At 54.0% G+C, this 25030-nt stretch overlaps 1 protein-coding gene across 1 annotated transcript; it reads right to left on the reverse strand.

Moving 5' to 3' along the window:
* Nucleotides 1-447: 447 nt before the first annotated feature.
* On the reverse strand, nt 448-23185 carry OLFML2A (olfactomedin like 2A; the record flags this gene model as incomplete). The annotated part of the gene is made up of 8 exons (XM_082842185.1): nt 23069-23185; nt 14717-14980; nt 10060-10167; nt 7722-7931; nt 5674-5920; nt 3288-3522; nt 2039-2220; nt 448-1052 (listed from the first exon to the last, which is right to left on the reverse strand). Exons 1-8 carry the CDS (start codon nt 23168-23170, stop codon nt 448-450), a joined length of 1953 nt encoding a protein of 650 aa, XP_082698311.1. The 5' UTR covers nt 23171-23185.
* Nucleotides 23186-25030: the final 1845 nt, after the last annotated feature.

Genomic DNA, 25030 nt, shown 5'->3' on the forward strand with positions numbered 1-25030 from the left:
GGCCTCTGGTTTTGAGTAGCCCCGGGGAAGGGAGATAGACTTGAGAGAACAAGAGAAATGAGGGGAGAGGGGAGAGGGTTGGAGGTAGGGGAGAGGTTAGGGTAGAGCATGGTCAGGTCTCATCTGTAAAATGGGCTTGCCGGATCCAAAGTGAGGCCTCAGTCTCCTCACCTGTTAAATGGGCTTAACTGTCTCTACCTCCAAGGGTGTCAGGAGGATTAAGTGGGTTAGTGCACATGAAGCTCTTGGCAGTGTTGTGCAAATGTAAGTGATTATTACTACACTGAGTGCTGAGGAAGCTTGACGCTGGCTGTGCCCCCTGCCTAGCACCTAGCTCCAGGCCTGGGCCCAGTAAATAAATATTTGCTGAGGGAGTCCCTTGCAGGAGTCACTGTGGGGAGCCCCCCATGCCCACGGCCACTCCTCTCCCGTGAGCCCAGGTCTCGCTCAGACCACGAAGTGGAGGGTATAGGTGAGCTGGTGACCGTTGTCCCAGGCGTAGAGCACCCGCTCCTTGGGGTTGTAGTCGATCTGGGTGGTGTAGGCGTGCTCGTTGAGGAAGGGCAGCTGCGGGCGGGCGTCGGTGCCCGTGTGCGTGTCGAAGGCATAGGCCACATGGCCCTCCCGCTGGTTGTAGGTGTCCACGGCGTACAGGATGCCGCACACCAGGAAGCAGTTCCCGTAGGAGTTTCGCCGCAGCCACGTCTTCCACGTGGTCTCACGGTGCACCGACAGGTCGCCGGGGTCCAGGCGGCTCAGCACGATCACCTCGGACTGGGCCTCGTGGTGGTCATCCGCAGCGGGATAGATGACCCACAGGCCGCTCTCGTCCACGGCGAAGTCAATGTCCGAGTGGCCGCGCCACTTCCAGGGTGTGGTGTCCTCGTACACCGCGTCGGGCAGCATCGCCCAGGAGGCCACAAAGCGCTGCCGGAGGTCGTACTTGATGATGTTCTTGGTGAAGGCACGGTTGTAGTAGAAGGCGCCCTGGTACACCACGTGGCCTGTGCCGATCCAGTTGTAGGGCAGCTTGTACATGTTACTCCAGCGGCCTGCGTGCGGAGGGCGGAAGGTCACACCAGAGCTTCCCGAAAAAACCCCAGCCCACCCCAGGGACCAGGGAGGCCAGGGACCAGGGCTCTTGGGTGGCCCAGCAAGGATACTGAGTGAGCTATGGGCCTGGAGCTGGGCCAGTTATCTGATCCCATCAAGACAGTCCCATGAAGGAGGTACTATTATTATCCCATTTGCCGGGGAGAGAACAGGCTCAGAGGGTTCAAGGTCACTGGTTGTGGAACAGCACAGCCAGGATTTAGATACAGGCTGTTACCAGCCCCTGTGCTTTGTTTCAGGGCGTTTGCCCACGCTGTTTCCTCTGCCTAGACTGCCATTTCCCATCCTATCTGCCTGGGGAATGCCTCAGCATCACCTCCTCTGGAAAGTCTTCCCTGATCTCCAGGCTGGGTTCCCATAGCCCCCGAGGCCTCCCTCTAGCACTATATTGAAATTGTTTCTTGAAGCCTTTGCCATGCACATCACATTGTGCATTTCTGGAGGGCAGCTCATGTCTAAATGACCCTTTCCCCTCATCATGTTCCAGATCTGATAACCAAATTTCTGCCCTTCCCTGCCCAGACCTGAAGGTCCTGTAAGGCCTGGGGCTCTGCTCATCTGTAAAACAGGGTGATAACCCCCACCTCAAAGATATCATGAGCTGATACACACTGGTGATTAGCACATAATAAGCACTCAACAAGTGGAAATTCTAAGCATTGTTACCCTTGAGAGTAAATTACACTCATGAGGGCAAGACCATGTCCATCTTGTTTGCTGTTGCATTCCAGCTTCTGGCCTGGGGCCAGCACATAGAGGGTGCCCCCAGACTCCTCTTCTTGTGGTGGCTGACCAGTCAGAGCTAGGCCAGGCAGGGGAAGTCTGGACCACAGGAAACCACAAGGCAAAGGAGGGCCAAGTCTCCATGGGGGACCCTCCCTAGGCTACCCACACCTGCCCCTTTCCCATCACAGGGGTCCCTGACCTTGCTTGAAGTTTTCCAGGTTGCGGAATTCCACCAGGCTGTTTCCATAGTAGTAGTTGGTGACATAGATCTTGTCATCCCTCGCAGCGGGGTCCTTCATCCAGGCTCCCTCATGGCGCCCATAGCTGTGGTGTCTCACAGGGGGGTCCACGGCCCGGAGGGTGCCCTCGCAGCTCGTCTCTCTGCCTGTGGGGAGCAAGGGGTGCAGCATTTGGTACACAGACCCACAGACGCTGAGCCAGAGCAACAGTCCTGGGAACGTTATCTGGGTCTTACTTAAATCCCTCCTGAGGTTTTGTTTGCAGCCTTATGTATTTCTTTTTTCTTTCTTCGTGATCAAAGCAATGTCTGATCATTGTAGAAAACACAGAACATTCAGAAAAGGAGAACGGAGAAAATAAAAATCATTCAAAATTCTATTATTCAAAGAAATTTTTAAACATGTTGTATTTCCTTCCTTTCCTTTTTTTTCTCTGCATGTATAGTCATGCAGACATACTTAAAAAAAAAACATGATTCTGAATATACAGTTTTAGGTATCCTGTTTTTTCCTTCCACTGAGCAATCTCTCACATCATTAAATGGCCTTTTAATGATGTGATCTCAAGGTTCCACCAGGCCGCCAGACAGCTGCGCCCTTGAATTTATTTAACCAGTCCCCTCAGTGTTAGGCCTTTAGATTATGTTCAGTTTTCTGACGTTAGAAACAGGCTGCAAGGAAACCAGTTAAGCTGCAGCTGTTGTTCACATATCTGATGGATCCTTTAGGAAAGAGATTCCTAGAAGTGGAATGCACGTGGACCAAAGTAGGGAATGGTTTTGTCTTGTTATCACAGATAGCCAAGATGCCCTCCAGAAGGACGGGCTCCATCGATGACTTAATGAGGAAGATTTCTACCAAAGACACAAGCCAAAACTATAAACATGGAGATAAAAACGGCCAAAGACTAGACAGAGGAAATACAGAAGTGAAAATAGTTGCTGGATTTGATGATGGGGTTCTAGGTGACGTTTTAAGAAGAATTTGTTGGAAACACTACCTTGTTTCACTGTTAATGTTGTCAAGCTTTTTCTGTAACGATCAGATAGCAAACATTTTAGACTTTCCAGACCACATACTTCTGTCCCATATTCTTTAACAACCCTTAAAAAATGTAAGAACCACTCTTAGCTCAAGGGCTGTACAAAAACAGGCTATAGGCTGTGGTTGGCCCACGGGCTGTAGTTTGCTGACCCCTGGGAGGCTTACTCACCTTGGCTGGGGACTTCTGGGCGTGAAGGTGGCGTGGTGGGCAAGGGACTGGTGATGGGAGTCAGGGTAGGGGTGGGGGTGGGATCCGAGGCAGGGGTGCCAGGGGCCAAGTCTGCTCCCTCAGAGGCCCTGGGCCCAGTCTCGTCACGCTCTGCTGAGTTGGGCTCAGGCTGCCTGCCCTCCACCCGGGGCGGCCGCTGCTCCAGCCAGGAAGTGCCTTTGAGGGCGTTATCTGTGGAGAGAAGACCCTGTGCTCACATCCCAGCAGCACTGCCGCTGCCCAGGGTCCAGGCCCACTGGGTCCCAGCGCTGGGGCCATGGGGGAGACGTGCGGGTGGCCCCTAAGGAGTGAAAGGCCTTGAAAAGTGGGAGGTGGGGAAGGCTTCATGGTCAGCAGACTGGCTATAGGCCCCTGAGATGAGTGGCCTCGGCCAAGTCCCCTGCCTCAGTGGGCCTCGGCTTCCCCTTCCGTGAAATGAGTCATGAGGTCCACCACGTCAAGCTGTTGTGTTGATTAGAGGAAAATGTGCACAAGACATTTGCACAGATCCTGGCAAATACGAGGTGCCAGATGTGAGACCCCTTTCCCCCCTCAATGTCCCTTTGTACCAATTCCTTCATTTCCTGGATCCAATTCCAGGAGGCAGACACCCTTGCTCCCATTTTACAGACTTTCTCCTAGTCTGCTGCCCTGGAAACACCCTCTAGTTTCTCTCACCCAGGATCTGCCACTTCAGGTAGGGCAGGGCAGGTGCAGCCAGCTTCCCGTCACCTCTGGACCCCAGTTCTCTGTCTCTGCCCCCTCGTTCATCTCCTATCTCCCATCTCTCAGCTTTCTTGGCATCCCTCCCCCACTTCTTCCACTCCTGCTGGCACGGGCTTTGCTGATAGGAGGACTTTTTCAGCTCCGTGGGACTGGTTTGGGGCCATCTCTGCGTCCTCCCTGACCCACGCTTTCCTGGGTTGGAATGGATGGGGTCTGGGTAGGGAAAGACTCAGTGGCACAGCGCAGGGGACAAAAACTCCTCAGCCTCTGGGTTCCAGTCCCACTAACTCGCCGTGAAACCTGGAGGCTGTCACTTCACCTCTCTGAGCTTGTTTCCTCTGCTGGATCAAGTGCAACAGCATGTGTGAAAGGACTCCGCAGGCTGTGATGCCAGAGACAAAGGAATGGTGCTGTTGTTACCGTGATGGTGTGGCCCCCAGAGATGCACTGAGGCCCCTTGACTCCAAGACAATCACCTGACTTCTTCCTTTTCTCTCCCTGCTGGGCTTCCTCTTTGCACGGAGGTTTAGCCAGGCCCTGCTGTGGAGCAGCCCTTGGAGTCTCTCGGGAATGCGGGCACCCCCTCTGGTCAGCGGGCCTCAGTGGGGCCCAGCCTTGGCAGCCTGCCAGGGCAGGGGCTTGTTCCCACGGCCCTCACTGGCAGAGTCAGATGCCTGCAGCTGTTCCTGGGCAGAGCCCTGGCCAGGGGTCAGAGGCTCTATGCCATGGCTAGGCTGACCTGGCAGGACTCAGAGCCAGCAGCTGGCACCAGGAGCTGGGAGAAGAGGCCCCTGAGCCCTGAGAGGCCAAGAATTGAGGGGGCTCTTGGGAGACTGGTCCCTCACAGTTCTACCCCTGGCCCCCTTGGGCATGGGCTGGGCAGAGAACCTCACTGGAGGAGGTGGTCAGCAGGACCCTGGAAGGGGGAGCAGGCTTGGGACACCTCTCAGGGACATCAGAGGAGAGCAGGCATCTGGGGAGGGGCTCAGGGGAAGAATCAGGAGCCACACCAGTGGGGATGGCCCAGAAGTTTGGGAACTCTTGGAAATTTTGTCTCGTTTCTCGGCTCATTATTTTGTTGTCCTTCACTGTGATCGGGCAGGGAGCTGTAAGAAAGATACAAGAGTCTGTGGGCTCTTCTTTGGGGGGAAAAGAGTGGGAGGTGCTGGAGAGGCCATCCACTCCAAGGCCAGTCTGGAAATGGGAGGTGCCTCAAAGGCCCCAGGTCACTTCCCAGAACCCTGGTCTGGTCCCTGTGTTTGCCCGCCCACCAGAGGCAGCTGCCTGGTTATGGGTATGCTTTTTCCCACTAGACTGTGAGCTCCGTGTTAGGCAGAAAGTCCGGAAGGTACAGCACGTACATAGTGAACCTTCCGCACATCTTTCAATGAAGAAGGAAAAGGCCAGTGAGGGTGGAGACAGCTATAACTACTGGAGAGGAACTGAGTGGCCCTTTGTGTTGATTTGATCATTTCATCCCCAACAACCCCAGGACGAGCAAAGGGCACCAACAGGTAACCCATGGAGCTGAGATCTGGGGCAGTCTGACTGTAGAGAAGGCCCTGGGTCCCTGTAGGGGCCCCCACTCCCCAAGGTTCCAATCTTCCTCTGACTCACCAGCCATGGCCTCGGTCATCTCCTTTCTGCCCGCCTTGTAGTAGGTGATGCCTCGGATCACAGCCTGCTGCTGGGCCAGGGCCCGGGGCTTGGCTGTGGTCTGGGGGAGTCTGCCCTTGCCCTCCTTCTTCAGCTTCTCCACTTTCAGCAGCTTCTCCTTAGGAGGTTTTGGGAGGCCCTTGTCTACAAAGCTCTTCTGCATGCTGCCATATTTGTTGTTGTCTTTGCCTTTCCCTCCAGCTGTGTCCTGGGGGAGAAGGGAAGTCTCAGATTTGGAGGATGGTAGAAGGGATGTTGCGGGGCGTCAGGAGGCTCAGCATGTGGGGGCTGGTAATGGCCATGTTGCTCCTGGCCCTGCATCCCAGGTGCTCATGAAGTCACAGCTTTCCTCCCATAGTTACATTCATGACTGGGGTGTGCCTCAGTTTCCCTACTCAGCTCTCGAGCTCCCCTGCAGGCTTGAAGCCCAGCCTGATAGGTTAGATTCCTGTTCTACTTCCCAACTCCTGTACACTCCCCGCTGGGGGTAGACTACAACGGTGTGCTCCCTGGGGAAGTCAGCTTCCCATCCCTGTCCCTCTCACTCATTGATCTTTGTGTGTGGGCAGGGAGAGGTTCTCAGGCCCCAAGGCAGGGTGACCAATTCATCACAGTGTGATGGAACTTTCCCAGTGTTAGCACTGAAAGTCCTGTATCCTGGGAAACCCTTCAGTCCTGGGCAAACTGGGATGGTTGGTCACCGGGGCATTGACCTTAGGGCATGCTGTTTCTAACATTTTGTGAATTTTGTTATTTTTGCTTCCTTTTAAATGCCTCTGATGCTGGCTTGGCACAAGAACCTAGGGCCGGTGACATCACCCATTGTTAGGCAGGGTCTCTAGGAGATACAGTAAGTACAGGATCTAGACCTTCTGTGCCACTGCCCAAACAGGATTCATTCTTACTGTGGAATTGGCACACGAATGAGCAGGAAGCCAGCTCTGGGTCAAGACACTAGGCTTCCTCCCTGCTTTATCAGCATCTAGGTGGTCCCTGCTGCAGACACAAATAGCCCCATTGTCAAAATGTCAGCACGGAGGCTGAGGGGTGGAGAGGAAGAGCGTGGGCTCGGCTGTCAGGCAGGCCCGGGTTCCAACACAGCCACCTTCTCTGAGTGACCCCGCTCCGTGTTTCTTCATCTGCCAAACTGGCGACGAGCATCCTTCCTCGCAGGTGGCTATAAGATTAACTGAGATAATGTCTGCAAAGAAGTCAGCTCCCTTTTTCCTCCACTCACCAAAACACAAGGCCGCTGTGGGAGTGGTGGGCTGTATCCTGCATGTGGAACTGGTCAAAAGGGCACGAATGGGACTGAAGTCTAGTCTGTACTCCATTTGCCAAGCCGCACACCCTGGTACGTGTCTGTCACAGGAAGGAGCCTTTGTACAATTTATCCACCCAAAGGGGGCTCCTCCTTTTAATTTATCTGGCCTGTGGGAGAGCCTTTTCTGCAGCATGTCTGCCTACAAGAGGGCCTTTTTCAAATCTGCCCGAAGGTGTGTTGTGTGTCTGGTGGCTCAGCCTGGTGAGGGCCTTTGCTCACTTTGTGCGCTGAGTTTGAATATGGAAGGCTGGGTGTTTGCTGCAGGAGTTCTCCACCCCAGGATGGGTTGGATGAAGCGGTATTAGTCGGCTGGGGTCCCCAAGGCATTGTCCATCTACCCATGAGCAGGCCTGACCCAGCCAGGGGCCCAGCCGCAGCAGGGGAGGTTAGAAGTGGTTTTGCCGCAGCCGACCTGGTTCCCCAGGACCAGGCAGGGAGGGTCATCTCTACAACCGTGTCCCTGGGCTGGAGCCCCACGTCTGCCCCCAGTTCACCTGTGTTGATGGCTCACTGAGCAGCAGGCAGCCCCTGCCCCCGCCCTGCCACGGACTCCCCCACTGTGCCAGCCCTCGGCCCATCCCGCAGCCCCGAAGCCCCACCCAGCTGGCCCTCAGGGCCGAGGTCCTGGCACACTGTGCTCCCAGCCCACCCACCTTCTGGCCCGTCACAAGAGCCCTAGCCTCACCTGAGCCTTACTGCCAGGCCTGGGGGCTGGGGCAGCGGCGGGCGCCGTGGCCGCGTCCTTCTGCAGCAGCTGGAGGCCCAGACTGGAGAGCTCCTTCTTGATACTCATCATGATGGCTGAGTGGTTCTCGTAGTGCCCCAGCTGCTCCCTGAAGTGGCGCATGCTCTCCCTCACCACCTCGTTCTCCCGGCTCAGGTTGGCCTTGATACTCTGTGGGGGCGGGACCCAAGACCTTTCCAGCCTCTGACTGTCCCCAGCCCCGGGGGACACCCCAGCTTCTGCCATCAGGCTTTGCTGCCCAGTCTCCTGAGCAGGGCCTGGGGGAACGGGCAGGGCGTTCCCTCCCTTCCTCCCTGCCTTCCTTTCCTTTGCACGTTGCTTTCTCACTTGAGCCTATTTTGGGAACTCTTGCATATCTGTATATATAGCACTCCCCATACCTTTTACTCGCCACACAGTTTCCACTGTATGGATGGGCCAAAATGTATTTAGCCAGTCCCTTATGGATCCACCTTTTAAGTTGCTACCAATCTTTTGCTACTTTAAAATTACCTTTTAATTTAGCAAGTAATACATAAATACCTCTTTTTAATAAAATACTCAAACACCGGAACTCTGTGGGGTTTTGCTGCGGTCTCTGATCCTTTCCTAGTCTCCAGGCCTCCGACTTCTCTCCTGGGCAGGCTTGGCTCCTCCCACCGCACCAAGCCCCACCTTTACTCTTCCTCTTGTTCTCCTGCCCTGCCTCTTTGTCTCCCTACTGCTGGGGACTCTGCCTGGCTTTAGCAGCCCCTAGCCCCACTCCCACCTGGATCACAGAGTGGACAGAAGGCACACTGTGTAAGGCAGGTTTCTCAACCTCAGCACTACTGACATTTGGGCGCTGTGGGGCTGTCCTGTGCACTGTAGGATGTTTAGCAGCGTCCCTGGCCTCTGCCCGCTAGGACCGATAGCATCCGCCACCCACCTCCCCCAAACTGTGACAACCAGAAATTCCTCCAGATAGTGCCCGCTGTCCCCTGGGGAGCAAAATCGCCCCTGGTTGAGAACACTGATGTAAGGGAAGAAAGCAGAAGGACGCTGGGACCCCAGATTGTCGCCTGACCTCCTGCGATGTTTTTCCCTTAGGCAGAGGGAGCCGTCTCCTCCTCAGTGAGGCTGTTCTCTCCGCCTCCCCCCCACACCGTGGTAGCAAAAACTTTTTCTTTTTCTTTTTTTTTCATAGCTATCACTTAGTGAACAGAAGCAAAGCACAGATAATGCAAAACAGAAGATAATTTAAAAATCATTTCCTTGTGGCTGCAGAAATCATTTCTGGTTTGTTCCAGGCTCTGCAGACATACCCTCCAGATTGTCTGGCTCACAGTTGCGTGAAGTGAGTTAACATTTCCTAAGATTACCAGAGGAGAGGTCAAAGGAGGCTAACTGTAGAACCAACAAGAGGAGAGCCTGGCATGTACTAGATGCACAGGAAATGCTGGTGCACAGCAGAAATTCAACGACTGGTACCATTCTGCCATGCTGGCATGGGCCTGGCACATAAGAGATACTCACCAAACACTTTTTGAATATTTGAAGCCACTGTGACCCCAACTTTGGGCTGAGTAAGGGGTTAATCTCCTCTCGTGGGGCACAGGATGCCCAGGTGCCCCCCTCCCTGTGGAAAGGAAGCTGGGAAAGGAAGCCTTCACGCCCCTCCTGGCAGCTGCATATCCCCAGGCTCCCAGCAGCCCAGCAGGGACCGGATGCAGGAAACAGGCGGAGGCCAGGCTGTGCCAGCAGAGATGCAAACCTCAAACCTGCAGCCTGAACCTCCATGCTCACTCAGCTCTGTCCCTGTCCTCAGGGGGCAGTATCAGCCACCCGCCCAGCCCTCCAGCACATTTACCCTGACCAGGAGAAGACACTTAGCACCTCTGCCTCCACGGTAGGTGGGTCCTTGAACAGCCATGCTACCTCGAGCTTGGCCCCCGTGGGCTTGGCCGGTCCTGCACAATGCGAATGGTTGCCCCAGACTTGTGCAATATATGGGCCCTGGTCTTGGCGAACTGAGGGCGACTGCAAGTTTCAGCCCCCTCTGCACCTCTTTCATACAACCAGCAGGTGCCTCAGTTTCTCCACCCAGCCTTCCAGCTTCCTACAGGCCCTTGAGGCCCAGTCAGACCTCTTCCTCAAAGGCTGGACCCTGTGGCCTGTATCTCCTTCTCCCAGCTCCCTGCAGGAGTCCAGCTTCTAACAGCCACCAGGGTCCAGGCAGAATTACCTAGACCCCTTCGGACACTGCCCTTGGCCGCCAGCACTGCACCAGCCTGGCCTCTGTTTCGAGCCCTGCCCTTACCTCTTCCAGCGTGTTCATCTGGGAAGCCACTTTGTGGACGTAGGCGTGCACCTTCATCAGGTCCATGCTGTACAAGGTGCCCTCCAGGAGATCCACCATGGACTGCAGCTGCCCGGGGAAGGGTGAGGGTTAGGGAAAAGGCACAGCACGCGGCCAGGCACAGAGGGTGCAAAAGGAGCCCCACCAGAGCGTGAGCCCCAGAGCCTCTGAGTGGTCTGCTTGACTAGACCCAGCCTGCTCATAAATACAAGAAAAGCTCTTTTGAGCACTTCCATATGGCAGACACTGCATAGGGGCTTGAATGAGCCATTTCACTTAATCCTGAACAACCCCACGAGGTGTGTAGTGGACACGGGGGGAGCTCCATCCACATCCCCTGGATCCCTGCTTCTGTTTCTTGTGCCCAGCCTCGGCTTCCACGTGCCTCCTTTTAACAGTCTGCATCTGTGACTCTCTTCAAAGAGCCATTTGCCCACCAAAATGCCTGGGAGTCTATGTCCTCCTGGGGCAGCCTGTAGGCAATGCCTGATTGGTGTGGGCATCTAGTAGCCCAGCATCCTAGCTAGAGTGGCCAAGATGCCAGCGAGAGTGTCAGGGAAACCTTGGCACAAGGAGCCGGTTGGGAGATCAGCTTTCCCTTGCTTCTAGCGGGTGGTTCCTCCAGCCACCCCTGTACGCGCTCTCAGGGCCTGAGCATGGTGGTGCTCCTGTCTGGCCTTGGCCAGCTGTTTCCAACACAGTTTTACTCCCACTCTCCCAGGGGTGTTCAAACTGTTTTAAGCCAGAGAGTTCTTCTCTGAATAGACTTTGATCTCTAAAACAGAAAAAGGGGGTGGGGGGCTCTGGTGGAAGCAGGGATAGGGCCTCAAGTCTTCTCTGCTCCCCTACAGCCTTGGGTTGCATGGTACCCCAGGGCTCTGTGGAGTTCAGTTTGAGGACCATGCACGGAGACTCTCCTGGGCCTCAGCTTCCCTCTCTGTGAAATGGGCAGCAGGGTTGTGGAGCGGAGCAGTGCTGTCTGGATAGGGCTCAGCTCAGAATGGGCACACAGCAAGGCCTTCATGAATACCAGCAATGATGATTACTATTCCAGGCGGCTAAATGGGACCTCCTAGCTTCACTTCTGCTGCCTTCATGGCCACCAAAACTTTGACCATGGGTCTCTCCCCTGCTAGATTACTTGCTGTGGCTCCCCACTGCCCAAGTGTGACTACTTATCTCCTGACCCTGGCATTCAAGCCCTTCTTGATCTGCCCCTGCCACCTTCTTCGGCCTCAGCAAATGTTCACTCTGGGCCAGGCATTAAGGACAGTGATGACAATACAGACACAAGCCTTCATGGTCCTTTACAGGCTGTCAAGGAGTGCAGAGTAACACAGAGGTGCCTGGATCGGGGAATGCAGGTGGGAACACACACAGGTGCCCAGGTCATTAACGATGGGGCACTGACCTTGTCTGGGAGTGTGTGTGGTTTAGTAAAGTCTGCCAGCAGGAAGTTTTGTTTGGACTGAGCTCTGAAGAAGGAGCACAAATCAGACAACGATGGCCGGAGAAGGACATTCCAGGCAAAGGGAACAGCTCGTGCAAAGAGCTGGAGGTGTGAAGACACATGGTGTGTTTGAGCCGAGCAACTCAAAATGTAGTCTGCGGACCAGCACAAGTCCAAGCTGCTCGTTACCAGTCTGTGATAAAATAATTACAAAAAGCGAGCGTAGGCTTTTATAAACTTTCAGAGTCATTTGACAGAGAAATTTTATATCTGTAGACTCTAATAATACAACACTGGACTTGTATTTTGCGTGTCTGTTTCTATTCCAATTCATTTTCCTAACAATTCATTTTTACAGTATTTTACAAGAGTGTTGGTTCTTGACAGATTTTATTTTTGACCGAGCCACGTGGCTTGCAGGATTTTAGTTCCCTGATGAGGGATCAAACCTGGGCCCCTGGGAATGAGAGCGCCAAGTCCTAACCACTGGATCGCCAAGGAATTCCCAGTTCTTGACAGATTGTTTGAAAAACTGGTCTTTCACCACATATAGTTTGAGAAGTACAGTGTGGAACTGACAGGTGGCTAGTGGGGCTGGGGCAAAGAGAGGGCAGGGAGGCACCCTGGGTCACACCCACTCCACTTACTCTCACCCAGAATGTTCTTATTTCTGCTCTGCTCGAGGGACTCCTACACATCCCTCAAAGCCCAGTTGTAATGTTACCTCCTCCTCTGGGTTCCCACAGTCACTGGGACGTCCATTGGCCCGGCACTGACCGCACTGCCATTACTGGGGTCAGGAGCTGTGTCCCCATAGGACTGGAATTCCTCAAGGGTGGGGCCATGCCGAATTCAGGTCCAGAAGGAAAGGGAATCTAGAATCCCATTCTTCCTCCTCAGAGCCATGCAACTAAGGCTAAATCACAGCTGCAGTTCTTAGCTTGAGGGAAAGGGTTGGGGTAGAGACAGGGGCAGGTATAGGGTGGGTTGCCCTGTTCCCCTCCACAGTGGCTTCCCCTAACCTCCTCTCCTGGGGGGGGGCTGCCCACTGAGGGAGGGGGAGCCTAGCCAAATGAGAGGGGCCTCAGCTCTGTCTCCTACTGACTCTGTCCACTTCTCCTCTTGGGCTCACTGGGTACCTGTCGGGTACTCACTTATACTCCTACAGTATCAAGGAGGCGGAGTATCTTCTCTGTGTTCCTCCTACGACCCCTCCTACTGGGTTAATCCCACCACTGCCCCACTCCCGTCCTTTAAGGCTGAATAAAACCCCCCATGGCTGCTGTGCACTGAAGGGACAGCTCCCGGCTGAAAGAACTGCCCAGTGACCTCTCCACTGGGCAAGGGGACACAGCAGAGAACTCCTGGATTCAAATTTCTTGCTGTGTTATGTTAGGCAAGTCACAGTTCCTCTCTGGGCCTCAGATTCCTCCCCCAAGTAAAGCTGGGAACATAAGTTCCCTCTCCAAAGGGCTGTAGCAAGGATTAAATTAGCCAGCATTTAGGAAAAGGTTTTGTCTATCCTCATGTCAAGTATGCTTTCAATTCAGTTGTTGAGAAGTGGATTTGAACAAAAGTTGGTTTTGTCCCTGTAACTGAAGACTGGCCTATGGCTTCAGTGCCTGGAGTCTGCAGGGCCCTACTGGGTTTGGGAGACAGTGTGGTCCAGGAACTGCCAAGTTGTCAAGAGGCCACTTGGCCTAAAATTCAATCGCCACCCCCAACTTCGAGAGTTTTGGTATCCATCCAGTAGTTACAAAAATAAAACTAAAGTTAAATTTAAAGAGAACATTTTTAGCCAAATGTTGGGAGACAGTTCTTCCCAGGCCTCTTGCTTTTCTGCATGTCTTGCCTGCAGAGGCACTGACTGTCCTTGTTCCAGGCCATCTTGTTGCAGAGTGAACAGCCTTGGAGCATCCAGAGAGTGTTTCCCTCTGGAGCAGGGAAGGTGTGCTTGGTGCTCATTATAAGAGATCTGCATTCTCTAAGTTGGGGCTCCTCTCTTGGAAAACATCCCACTCTGTGTGCAGGTGTTATCTGGCCCTCACTGCATCACCCTGTGGGAAGTGAGTGGGAGAACCAGTGCAAGAAAGTGGAGACACTCTGGCGACTGTGAGTAATAAAGTCCTTTGTCTCTGGCTCGTGTCTACTGCCAGCGTCCATGAAACTAGCAGGCTAACTTGTTAGCTTACAAGTAGGGTAACATCTCAGTCAACTTCACAGTTCTTGACACGAAAAGGGCAAAACAGACACATGTTTGGAAGGAATTATAAAAGAAAAGGATCCTCTCAAAAGCCACCAATCTGGCTATTACAGAAAGGAAGACAGGAGAGCAGGGTGATTTAGAACACATGCTTTGGACACAGCAGGCCGTGAGTTCACATCCCAGCCCCACCAGGCCCGCCAAGCACGGAGTTGCGCATGGTGTGAATGGCACGAAGGTGCCGGGCTGGATGGGGGACTGTGGTCTCCCTGGACATGCCTGTCCAAGCCATGGGTCCTGGTGGTGGGCCCGGCACAGGGCTGTGACACCTGGAGGTGGCGCCTCTTTCTAATCTTCCTATGGTGGGGCGGGGGGAGGGGACTATAAGCACAAAATTTACATAAAAATATGGTGTAGACTTGCGGCTGCATGTCATTATGTGAGAGCTTGGGCCAGTTACCTAACTTCTCCAAGCCTCAGTTTTCTTGCCTCTAAAATGAGGACAAAGATCCCATACTTCACAAAACGGTTTAAGAATTTAGAGAAATAATGTTAAAAAAAAGAAAAGAAAAGAGCTCAGCACAACGTCTGGCACGAAGGCGGTACGTGAATATGGGAAACGTTATTACATAAAAAACAATCAAATGCCACAAAATACTACATGGAAGTGCTGACACATGACCTGGTTGGGTAAAACACAGGACACTGGGATAGATGCTACTAGGTGGTAAAGGGCTCTATCCAGGTAAGCTAGCCAAAGGATGCTGCCTCCATCGCTGACTGGCCGAATGCTCTTAGGCAGGAATTGGTTTCCTCTCAGGAAGCCACTGTTTCCTCACCTGTGAAATGGGACCCCTGCCTTAGAACGTGTGGCCTTTTCATTGGAAGGACAGCCAGCGCCAGCCTATGCTAGGTATTCACACAGGAGTGCGGTCCCATTCCGGCCTTTACTCCAGAAAGTCTACCTTGAGGAGCTCGGGTGCCTGTTTCTTGAGTTTCTCCATCTTCCACTCGTTCTCGCAGGGGTTGAGCGAGGAGGGCGGCGCGGTGCAGGAGCAGCGGCAGTCGGTGCCGGAGCTCACAGTCTCCACCGTGTAGAAGTCCTCCACTCGTGCCCGCCCGCTGCGCACCCGGCTGCACGCGTCCTTGCTCAGCGGCCGCATGATGCACTTGCAGCGGCAGTCTGAGCCCTCCGAGGTCATGCGCACCTGGTCCACGTCGCCGAACACCTGCAAGAGGGGCCCCGGTGAGCCGAAGGCCAGCGCTGGAGGGAGGGGGAGAGAAGGAGAGGGAGGGACAGGTAGCAGGATCCGGCCCCCCTGGCCTTTGGGGGCACCATTAGAGTGGGCTGAGAAGGAAACAAATTTCCTTACAAGGAAATAGAAGCCTTGTAATAATAGCAACAATGAAAAGAGTAATGGCCGCTGTGACAAACAGTTTGGCTGTTTCTCAATAAGTTAAACATGGAATTACCATGTGACCCAATAATTCTACTCCCCTGGGTATATACCTAAAGAATTGAAAACAGGTGTTAAAGCAAGGACTTGTACAGGACTGTTCACAGCAGCACCATTCACAATAACCACAAGGTAGAAACAACCCAAATGTCCATCAACTGATCAATGGATAAACAAGGTGTGGTATAGCCCCACAATGGAATATGATTCAGCCATAGAAAGGAATGAAGTACTGATACGTGCTACAACGTGGATGAACCTTGAAAAATATTATACTAAATGAAAGAGCCACTTATTTAATATCCAGAATAGGCAAGTCCATAGAGAGAAAAAGCAGATTAGTGGTTCCCAGGATGTAGAGAGAGGAGCAAAGGGAAAGTGTCTGCTTGGTGGGTACACGGTTTCCTTTTGGAGCGAGTGATGACAATGTTCTGGATCTAGGTAGTGGTGATGGTTGCACAACTTTATGAATGTGCTACATAAATGCCACCGAGTTGTACACTTGCAAATGGTTAAAGTGGTAAATTTTATGTTATGTGTATTTTGCCACAACAGTAAAAAAATATGAATGGAGACCTTTTACGGAGCACTTACTACATCCCAGGTTTCAGGTGCGTTACACCCTTTAATAATATCCGTGCATGGGGGGGGGTATCGTTACCTCCAAAGTCCTTAGCCTGGCCTTCAAGACCTATGTGAGCTGACACCCTCCCTCAAGGCCCTCCGTTTGGCACTCTTGCCTTCACTCCACTCCAGCCTCAGGGGCCTTTGCAGATTTGGTACCCTCATCCTGAAACCCCTATCCCTCCGATATTCCCTGAGTTCATTCCCTCACATTAACTTACACATTACCTCCTCTGAGGAGCCTTCCCTGACCACACACCTCCCATTTCTCTCTGTCCCCTTACCTAGTGGCTTTGCTTTTCTTTATTGCACGTACTACCATCTGAAATATCTGTGTTTTCTTATTCTTTGTCTCCCCAACTCTACTGAAGGCACCTTTAGAGGCAGGGACTTGTGTCTAGTTCCCTCCTATATCCCCAGAACAGTGCCTGCTTGGCTGATAGCAGGAGCCCTGGAAATATCTGTTGGATCAACAAGCCCGTATTTTACAGACACTCTAGAGCACAGGGCTGAGAGCATGGTGTCTGGAGCCTAGGCCAGTAACTGTGAGATTGTGGGCAACCCAATTTTTCTGTGCCTCTGTTTCCTCATTTGTAAAATGGGCTCCTGCCTCACGGAGTTGTCGTGAGGATTAAAAGAGTTGATATAGGTAAAGAACAGAGCCTAAGCAATAGTGAGAGTGTCTTAAGTGTGAGCCATTATTAATACAGCTAAAGAAACAGAGGCTCAGAGAGGAGAAGTCACAAGTTCACACAGCTTCACCTGGGAACATCCAGCTTTGGATATCTGCCTCCAGATAGAAATCACTGGTTTATGCTGCGTCTCCTACAAATCTGTTTCCCCACATCCTGTGTGACCTTAAGCAGGTTACATAACCTCTCTGAGCCTCATTTCCTCAGTGGTAAAATGGATGACTCTCCATACCCGGCCTCTTCATAGTGAGGCTCAAATGACCTCCATTTAGTGGTTTCCCTTCCCTCCTCCCTTTTCCTTCAATCCCACCCTGGGAGGCCACATACCCAGTGTCTAAGTGTGGTCACTGGTCCCTGGGGCAGCAGGACTTTGTGCCTGCAAGACTCAGCTTGGTGAGATCAGCGGTAGGTGCCAGGCCCAGTCACCGCCTCCAGCCTACCTTGCCCTCACACACCAGCCAGGCTCTTGGAGCCCCAGCCAGCCACTGCCCTAGCTGGTTCAGCCAGCCCATCCTGGGCTTCCAGGCTCTCAGGACACAGCTATTTATGGCTCTATCAACAAACCAACACCGCAGGCCTCATGGCTACTAAGCTCTCACTGAAGCCACCAGGACCCAGGTGAGATCAAGGCTCCCTTGGGCTTTCTGCCAAGCCCAGTCCCCATGAGTGTCCCAGGGCCCTCTAGGGAAGGGCAGCAGGCACTCCATTTCTGCTCTGAGCCCTCAGACACCTGTTTGAACCCCTGGCTTCAGCCAGACTCTGGGTGATAGCTGGAGGTGCAGAAGAAATAGAGGTACATCCTTGACATTCTCAACCATAAGAGAAGCTGATGTAGTGAGCTCTGAGATCACAGAAAAAGACACCCATGAAGACTGCTCAGAGGAGGGCACCCCAGGGGACATCTCTAAGCACGAGTAGAGCATTCCAGGGAGAGCAAGTCATATATGCAAAGACAAGCAAGGGCCTGGCACTTTGGAAGCTTGGAGGAGGTTGACTCTGGCTGGTGCCTGCAGAGTCTGGGTGGCAGGAGCTAAGGCTGGGGGTGGTGGAGCCGCTCGTGGAGGGCCCTGAAACTTGGCTGAGGATCGGACTTACTCCTGAAAACACTGGGGATTCATGAAGGGTTTTAAGTAGGAGAGAGCCAGGGTCAGATCTGCATCATGGGACACTCGCTCAGGCTGCTCTGTGGACAGACGGTGGGTGGAGGAAGCAAGCCTGGGGTGCACAGCCCAGGGAGGAGACATTTACTGAGAACTCACTGAGTGCTGGGGAAGTGTGGGGCAGTGGTTAGGAACACAGCCATGGGCCACCTACAGCTGTGTGCTCTTGGGTAGATTACTTAACTTCTCTGTGCCTCAGTTTCCTCATCTGTAAAATTAGGGTACTGCTAGTGCGTACCCAGCAAAGGACTGAGAGACGGAATACCAGGAATATGTTATAGTTGTTATTATTACCACCAAGAATCTGACAGAGGCTTGTTTTTCCCTTTGTTTCTGGGTGCACTGGTAGATATTCTTAGCAGTGTCCTCCAGATGAGGAAATAGCCCTGGAGCCATCAAACGACTTGTTCAAGGGGATCAGAGCCCAGGGTGGGTAGACGTGCTGTCCCCTGGAGGATGAGTGTGGGGAAGGGGGTGGCTACGGGTGGAAGCTTTGTCCCTGGTTGTCTGTGGGCGAAGTGTACCCTGGGCTCTGCTGGGCAGTTCTCCCCGCCTGTGAACGCGGACAGCCAGGCTCGGATGCTGTACATTCTTTAGATCGCTGCTACTACGGTAAGCCTGCCTTCTCTTTGAGACTCTGGGCCCCCTTCCCGGCTCTGCTGGAACCCCTAGCCACCCGCCCCGCCACTCCCCCAGGTTGGGGTAAGAGCCCAGTGAGGGGATGTGTGTGTGTTCTGTGTGGCCAGGCCAGAGAGGCCTCTTCCTCAGGACTCACCCATAATCCAACGCCCATCCCCACCAGCAGCAGCCTCCACATCAGACCGCAACATTCCTTCCCTCCTCAGATTAGGTGCTACGTCCTGATGGGGGCGGCCAAGGCCCTGACACAGGCCAGGAGTCAGGAATGGAGTCAGAAGAGGGCCTCTGCTCCAGCCCCGGCTGCCAGGAGCCCAGGCAGGCCCCTACCTCCTGTGGTTACTATGTCCTGTGCTGCTTGACTGGAGGCGGCAGAGCACCATGGAAAGGAGCCAGGCCTGGGCTCAAATCCCAGCTCCCACGTGTCCTCCCCACATGACCTTGACCCCTCTGAGCCTCAGCTTCCTCCTCTGTAAAATGGGGAGGATAACACTCCTTTCCTCATAAGCTTGTCCTGAGGCTAAAATGAGTCAATGCATACAGAGTGCCTGGCACAGAACAACTGTTGTCTACTTGCTACTGAAGTTGCTCCCAATAACCCTCCCTCATGTTTGTACATCATTTTCTACCTCTTTGCTCTCACCACGAACCCATCTTGGAGAGGAGAAATCTGAGCATCAGAGAAGATGAGGGGCTTGCCCAGGGTCACACAGCACAGGCTGACTCCAAAATTTAGTTCACATGCTCTTCCTCCTATGACCACCAGTAATCACCAGGCAAGGGCTTCTCCACCAGCAACTGAGCTGGGATAGAGATGTTGGCCCTGGATCCGGCCTTGGTGGGGCAGGGGAAATGGGGCTCTCACTGAGCCTGACCCACCTTGCCCTTGGCCTGAAGGCTGGAGTTGCTGCCTCAGCCCCCCATCCCTCCCTGCAGGCTTGCTCAGCACACACTGCTGCCAAAGCCCCCAGGAGTGCGGGTAGCTTGTGCTTAAAAAGTTCCCTAGCAATTTGCAAGGAAATCCCGCAATAAGATGGCGAGAAGGTGAACTTGATATTTCTGAAGGGAGATGGATAAATCTGGCCAGAATGGGGAAGAGGGGGTTCAACCGATAAAATGTTCTAGAAACAGAACAGTTTCAAATTGTGTCACCTTGAGGTTGAATCTTCCCTATTCTCTCATGGCCAGCCCAGATTCACTGAGAGACAGTTTCCATGTCCTCCTGCAGGGAAAGACCTCCCCTAGAGCCCATGGTCAGCTGGACACCTCCCTCTGGATGCACCCCAAAGGTACCCCAAACTTAATCCATCCAAAACTGGGCCAAGCATCTTCTCCCAAACCCGTGTCTACCTACCTTCCTGCCCAACCCAGGTCTCTGAGCCTCCTTCCTACTCTGGAACCCATCAGTCACGTTCTTCCGATGGATGCTTCATTCTAAACATCTCCTATCTCAATCTCTTGGTCTCTACTCCCTGGCCGCAGCCCAAGCTCAGGTTGCATCAGCTGCTACCTGGGCAATACAGGAGCCACCTCTCTGCTGGATTAACCTTCCAAAAGCTCATTTTTGTTGATCTGTTATTCTCTTGCTCCACAAACCTCCATGAGTTCTCAACTAGAGATGTGCCTCAGAATTACCTGGGGTGGAATGACTTGGAAAATGCAGATGCCCTGTCCTTACTCCACATCCCTTCACTCAGACTCTCTCAGGCTCCCCAGGTATTTGGATGCCCACTAAAGGCTGAGAATCCTAGAGTCCCAGGAACCTCCAAACTCCCCAAGTTCCCTATCTTGGATTTTTCAGCAGCCCCAACCTGACTCTTTTGAGCTTCAGTGTTCAAGTCTGTCAAACGGGGAGGGAGCACTGAAGTCTTAGAGTGTTGTGTGAGATCCTGAATGTAAATCCTGGGCAGGGGCTTGGCGCCCAGGATGCTCTTCCCGTGCCCCAGCCAATAGGAGAGATGGAGCAAGACCTTCCCTGCAGAGAGCGCCCGCGGGGTCTCACTGGGTCCCACACTCTGTGTGTGCAGAAGGAGGACTCCATCACTGTGCAGCCCTCGCCTGCTCTGGAGCCTGTTTCCGATTACACCCACAGGCAGCAACTCCCCAAGTGGAGGGGCAGCAACACCTAAGCCTCCGGGACCGGCCTCGCCGGGAACATGTGATCCAGCCTGGGACACCACCGCCTGCCTGTGCTAGCCCTCCTGCTGCCCTGGCCCAGCTGCCACAGGCCTTGGCCTCCCCACTGTCTTCGGGCCTCTGATAAGCAGCAGGGCTGACCAAAGACCCCCTTCCCACCCCAGGATGCATGGGGAACATGAGGTGCCAGCAGCCCTGTTTCACAGATGGGGAAACTGAGGTAGAGATGGGGAATTCTTAGCCACATTCCTAGGACACGCAGCAAAAAGCAGGTTCCCAGAGGTCTCTGGTGCTGTGCCTGGGTTTCACGTGGTTACCTGTCTGTCCATCCTAACCTTCACACTGGGCAGCCCCTCAGATATGCCAGGGAAGCTGTGAACTCCTTCTCCCACTCCCAAGACGGGCAAAGCACTTCCTTAGATAGAAACCCCAAGTCCTGCTTAGGAGAGACCTTGTCATAAACAAAATTAAAACACGCTGAGTGAGGAGCTGGCCAAGACCACAGAGTTCCTTGGTGAGTACTGGGGTTGAGCTGCCCCTGTACCCCTGAAAGTACTGGGCAGAAGGTTAGGCTGGACCGCCCAGGAGCAGGAAGTCTGAGGAGGGGCCAACTTAACCCTTTAGGGCCCTAGATAGATTTCAAGTCCCAGACTGGCCTTCCAAAGGGCTCTCCCCTCACCCTCAGAAAATAGGACAGGCTTGAAGAGGAAGGAGGATTGTTGGGGGAGGGAGGGTGATAATGAAAACAGCTCTCTCTACAGAGCCAGCAGGAGTCCGACTGTGCTGAGGAATGCAGAGTAAATTCACCCATCACTTGATTTTTATTTTTCCCAGCTGGCTGAGTGGTGTGGGGTGGGAGGTGTCTGGGGGAGGGCTGTGCTGAGTCCCCCAGCTGCTTCACCCTCCAAACTCTAGGATGTGCCTCCCCACCCCACCAGCCCCAGCTTGCCCTGGGACAAATAAACACACACACACACCCCCAACCTAGCAAGTGTTTGGCTGACTCACTACATAAACAGGGTGTTGGGTTTTCTTTGTCTTTGCTTTGCTTTGAATGCGAGCCCTCCCCCACAAGCTCTACAGCCCTCTGCATGGCTCAGAGGATGCCCAAGACCAAATATTCCTCCCAGCCAGAGAGATGAGAGGTGGCAGAGTGCTGACCAGGTTAGCTGGGGTTTTTTGCTCATTTGTTCCCCTACCTGAGCCAGGTCAGGGAATCCTAGAAGGCCCTATACGGAAGGGAAGTTGGGAAGACAATGTTTTTCAGATGGGGGGACGGAGGTCCAGAAACAGTCAGTGACTTGCCCAAGGTCACACAGACAAAAAACAACAAAGGGCCAGAACCTAGGTGTTTTGATCCACAAGCTAGCTGTCTTTCTATACATCCTAATTTCCCCATCTGTAAAATGGGAATGATACTCATTCCCTCCTCGTCTTTGGAGCACGTGGTTAGGACTGCAGCTCACTTGTTTGCATACCCTGAGCTGAATCTTCAGGCTGAAGGTCTGCCAGTGCCCACTGCTTATATACTTACCATGTGGCTAGTGACCTCTGCCCTTTACCTGCCTGTGGACAGGGCAGCCTCACCTCCTACCCAGGAAAGAGGCTGGAGAGACATCAAGAGAAGTCACTCTTACTCTCATGCTCTGCAGTACCTCCCTCCTGCCTCTCACTTGCCCCCAGTCCCAACCCAGTCCTCACCGGGTCATTTCTAGAACATGCTCAAGAGGTCCCTGCTCTGACTGACTCTAAGTGCTTCTCCTCTCTACATTCTGGATCACACCCCCTTCTGGGGTCTCTGTGGTAAGATTTCAAAATCACAGTATCATTTATTGGACCCACTAGGTGCCAGAGTGCTGCTAAGCACTACCCAGGCCTGATCCCACTGATCTAGAGATCATAAAGGCCCAGGGTCACCAGCTGAGAGACGGAGGCGGGATTTGAACCCAGGTCTGCCTGACACCAGAGCAGATCCTTTCAGCTATAACTGAGAGCAGCTCAGCCACTTCTGGAGACACCGTGTCTTCTGGAGGGTGCATCAGATCTCTGGCAGGAACACCCAGAGGTCAGGAGAGTGGCCAGCCCAGCTGGGTTCATTGGGTCCCACGTATGGCCTGAAAGCCTTGGCCCAGGGCCTGCTGCAAACCTAGGAGTAGCTAGGTAGCAGTTACCCGGGGGTCTGTCTCCACGTGGGTCAGCCTCCCATGGAAACTTTGAGCCAGATCTCCAGGCTGCCCCTGCCCAGCGCTCCTGGGAATCCCCTCCCTAGGCTGGGGACTGCATCTCCCTGTCTGGGCTGCCTTTAAGTTCCCAGTACCCCTTCTCCCTGGCCCGGGGTTTCAGTACTGACCTCCTCCCCGCACTGGACTGTGTCCAGCTCCCCTTCCAGAGGCTCGGGGTCCCAAGCACCCTTGCCATCTATCTCCAGCCCTTCTTCCCCCACGCACTCCTCTCCCAGGGTCCCTGCCCCTGCGGCCTCCCTGTTAAGTCTCCCCTCTCTGGGTCCTCTGTTCCTGGCCCAGACACCATGCTTAGCCGGCACCCCCAGCCGCAGCGCCCCCTCGCGCCAGGCTACACGCCGAGCTGCGCCCTAGTCGGAGGGCCGCACGTACCTTACTGTCAGCGCGCACCGGGCTGGCACGCGGCAGCAGGAGCAGCAGCAGAGGCAGCAGGAGCAGAGGCAGCGGCCGGGGCGGGAGGGCGGCTGCGGCCATGGTGGGACGGGCAAGGTGGGCACGGACAGTGGGCGCGGAGGCCGGGAAGCGCGGGCAGCACTGCTAGCCGGACGCCGCCGCCAGCTCTACCAGTCCCGCGCGCCCCGCGTCTGCCCGCTGCTCCCCGCCCCGCGCCCCCTCCCGCGCCGCTGGGGGCGGAGCTAGGATGAAGGGGGGGCACCCCACCCCGCGGGCCCGCTCTCAGCCGGGCCTCTTTGCCATTGGGCGGCTCTCCAAAGGGCATCCCTGAAAGGACACAAAAAAGGGTCTTGTTCGGAGCCCGCAGGAGCAGCGGGGGTAGTGAGAGGAGCGCGGGCTCCCTACACCGAGTGAGGTCCTGTTCTTTGAGATGTGGGACCTTGGACGTGTCTCTTCACCTCTTTGAGCTTCAGTTTCCTCGTCTGTTAAACGGGGAAAATAGTGCTTTCCTTTTGGAGTTGGTTGTAAATTTCAGATGAGTGATGTTTCCAGGGCAGGCGAAACTTTTGAGTTCTCTGAACACTCAGACCCTGCCAGCTCTACCCTTCTCAAGGCTCAGACCCCTCTCTCCTGCATGTTCCATTTCTTCCTCCCTCCGAGATCCCTCCCATCAACCCCCAACTAAACTCTAGCACTGCAACCTTTTAAACACCCTCCCCATCCGCCTGAGGGAGCGCCTCATTTCTCCGCTTCCTGAGCAACAAAACTTTCCCGAGGAACCATCTGCGGTCGCCAGTCCTCAAATTCCCTGCTCATCCCGGCGCTCCAGGGGTCTTCAGTCTCACTATGGAAATGCCTTGTTGGGGTCTCTGGGCCCTCCTGCAACCCAATCCAAAGCGGCACCTCTCTACCCTCTCAGAATCCACAGCTCTTGATCACGCCCCCTTCTCCAACTCTCCTCTCTCGGATTTGCCCTCGGATCTCAACGCGGACGACTCAGTCACTTCTGCAAGTCCTTCTGCCTCTGTGCACGCCGTGGGGGTGGGGGTGGGGGTGAGGGGGAGTGGACCCCCTTTTCTAACCTCTCCTCACTACGTCTGTAGATTACCCCTCCCCTGAGCCCAAGAAGCCTCCCCTTGTGTGTGCTTGCCTGGCTTTGTAAACTTCAACTGCTCAAAAAGGAACACTGATTTGTGCCCTCAAGTGTTGCTACCTTCCACGCCTACCCTATCCTTACTTTCCAGCACTTCCCCTTCCTGCACTCCTCCACCCTCTTCATTTTCCTCATGGAATCTATCACTTTATGAACTATATTGTTGGTATGTGTTTCTTTGTGTCTGTTCATGCCTTCTCTTGTGGGAGAGGAATAAGGCCTTCCTGACCACATACTTTGTCCACAAGCAGCTAGCTCAGTGGTTCTCAAAGTGTGGTCCCTGGACCAGCAGCCTCAGCATCACCTGGGAACTTGTTAGACATGCAAATATAAGGCCTCAACCTAAGGAGGCAGAAGCTCCTCCAGGGGTGGGGCCCAACCATCTGTGTGTTTCTTTTTTTTTTTTGGTCCCACCGTGCGGCTTTTGGGATCTTATTTCCTTCTCCAGGGATCGAACCCGTGCCCCTTGCAGCAGAAGCGTGGATTCTTAACACAGGATCGCCAGGGAAGTCCCAACAATCTGTTTGTTTTAAAGAAGGTTTTTTAAAATCAGGGCTGTGAAATGATCCAATTTGCTTTTTTTTTTTTTGGCTGCATTAGGTCTTCGTTGCTGCGCTTGAGCTCTCTCTAGTTGCGGCAAGCAGGGGCTACTCTTCGATGCGGTACACGGGCTTCTCATTGCGGTGGCTTCTCTTGTTGCGGAGCACAGGCTCTAGGCATGCAGGCTTCAGCAGTTGTGCCTCCCAGGCTTAGTTGCTCCGCGGCATGTGGGATGTTCCCGAACCAGG

The sequence above is a fragment of the Leucopleurus acutus genome (genome assembly GCF_964270905.1).
Source record: "Leucopleurus acutus genome assembly, chromosome: 7".
Taxonomy (NCBI): domain Eukaryota; kingdom Metazoa; phylum Chordata; class Mammalia; order Artiodactyla; family Delphinidae; genus Leucopleurus; species Leucopleurus acutus.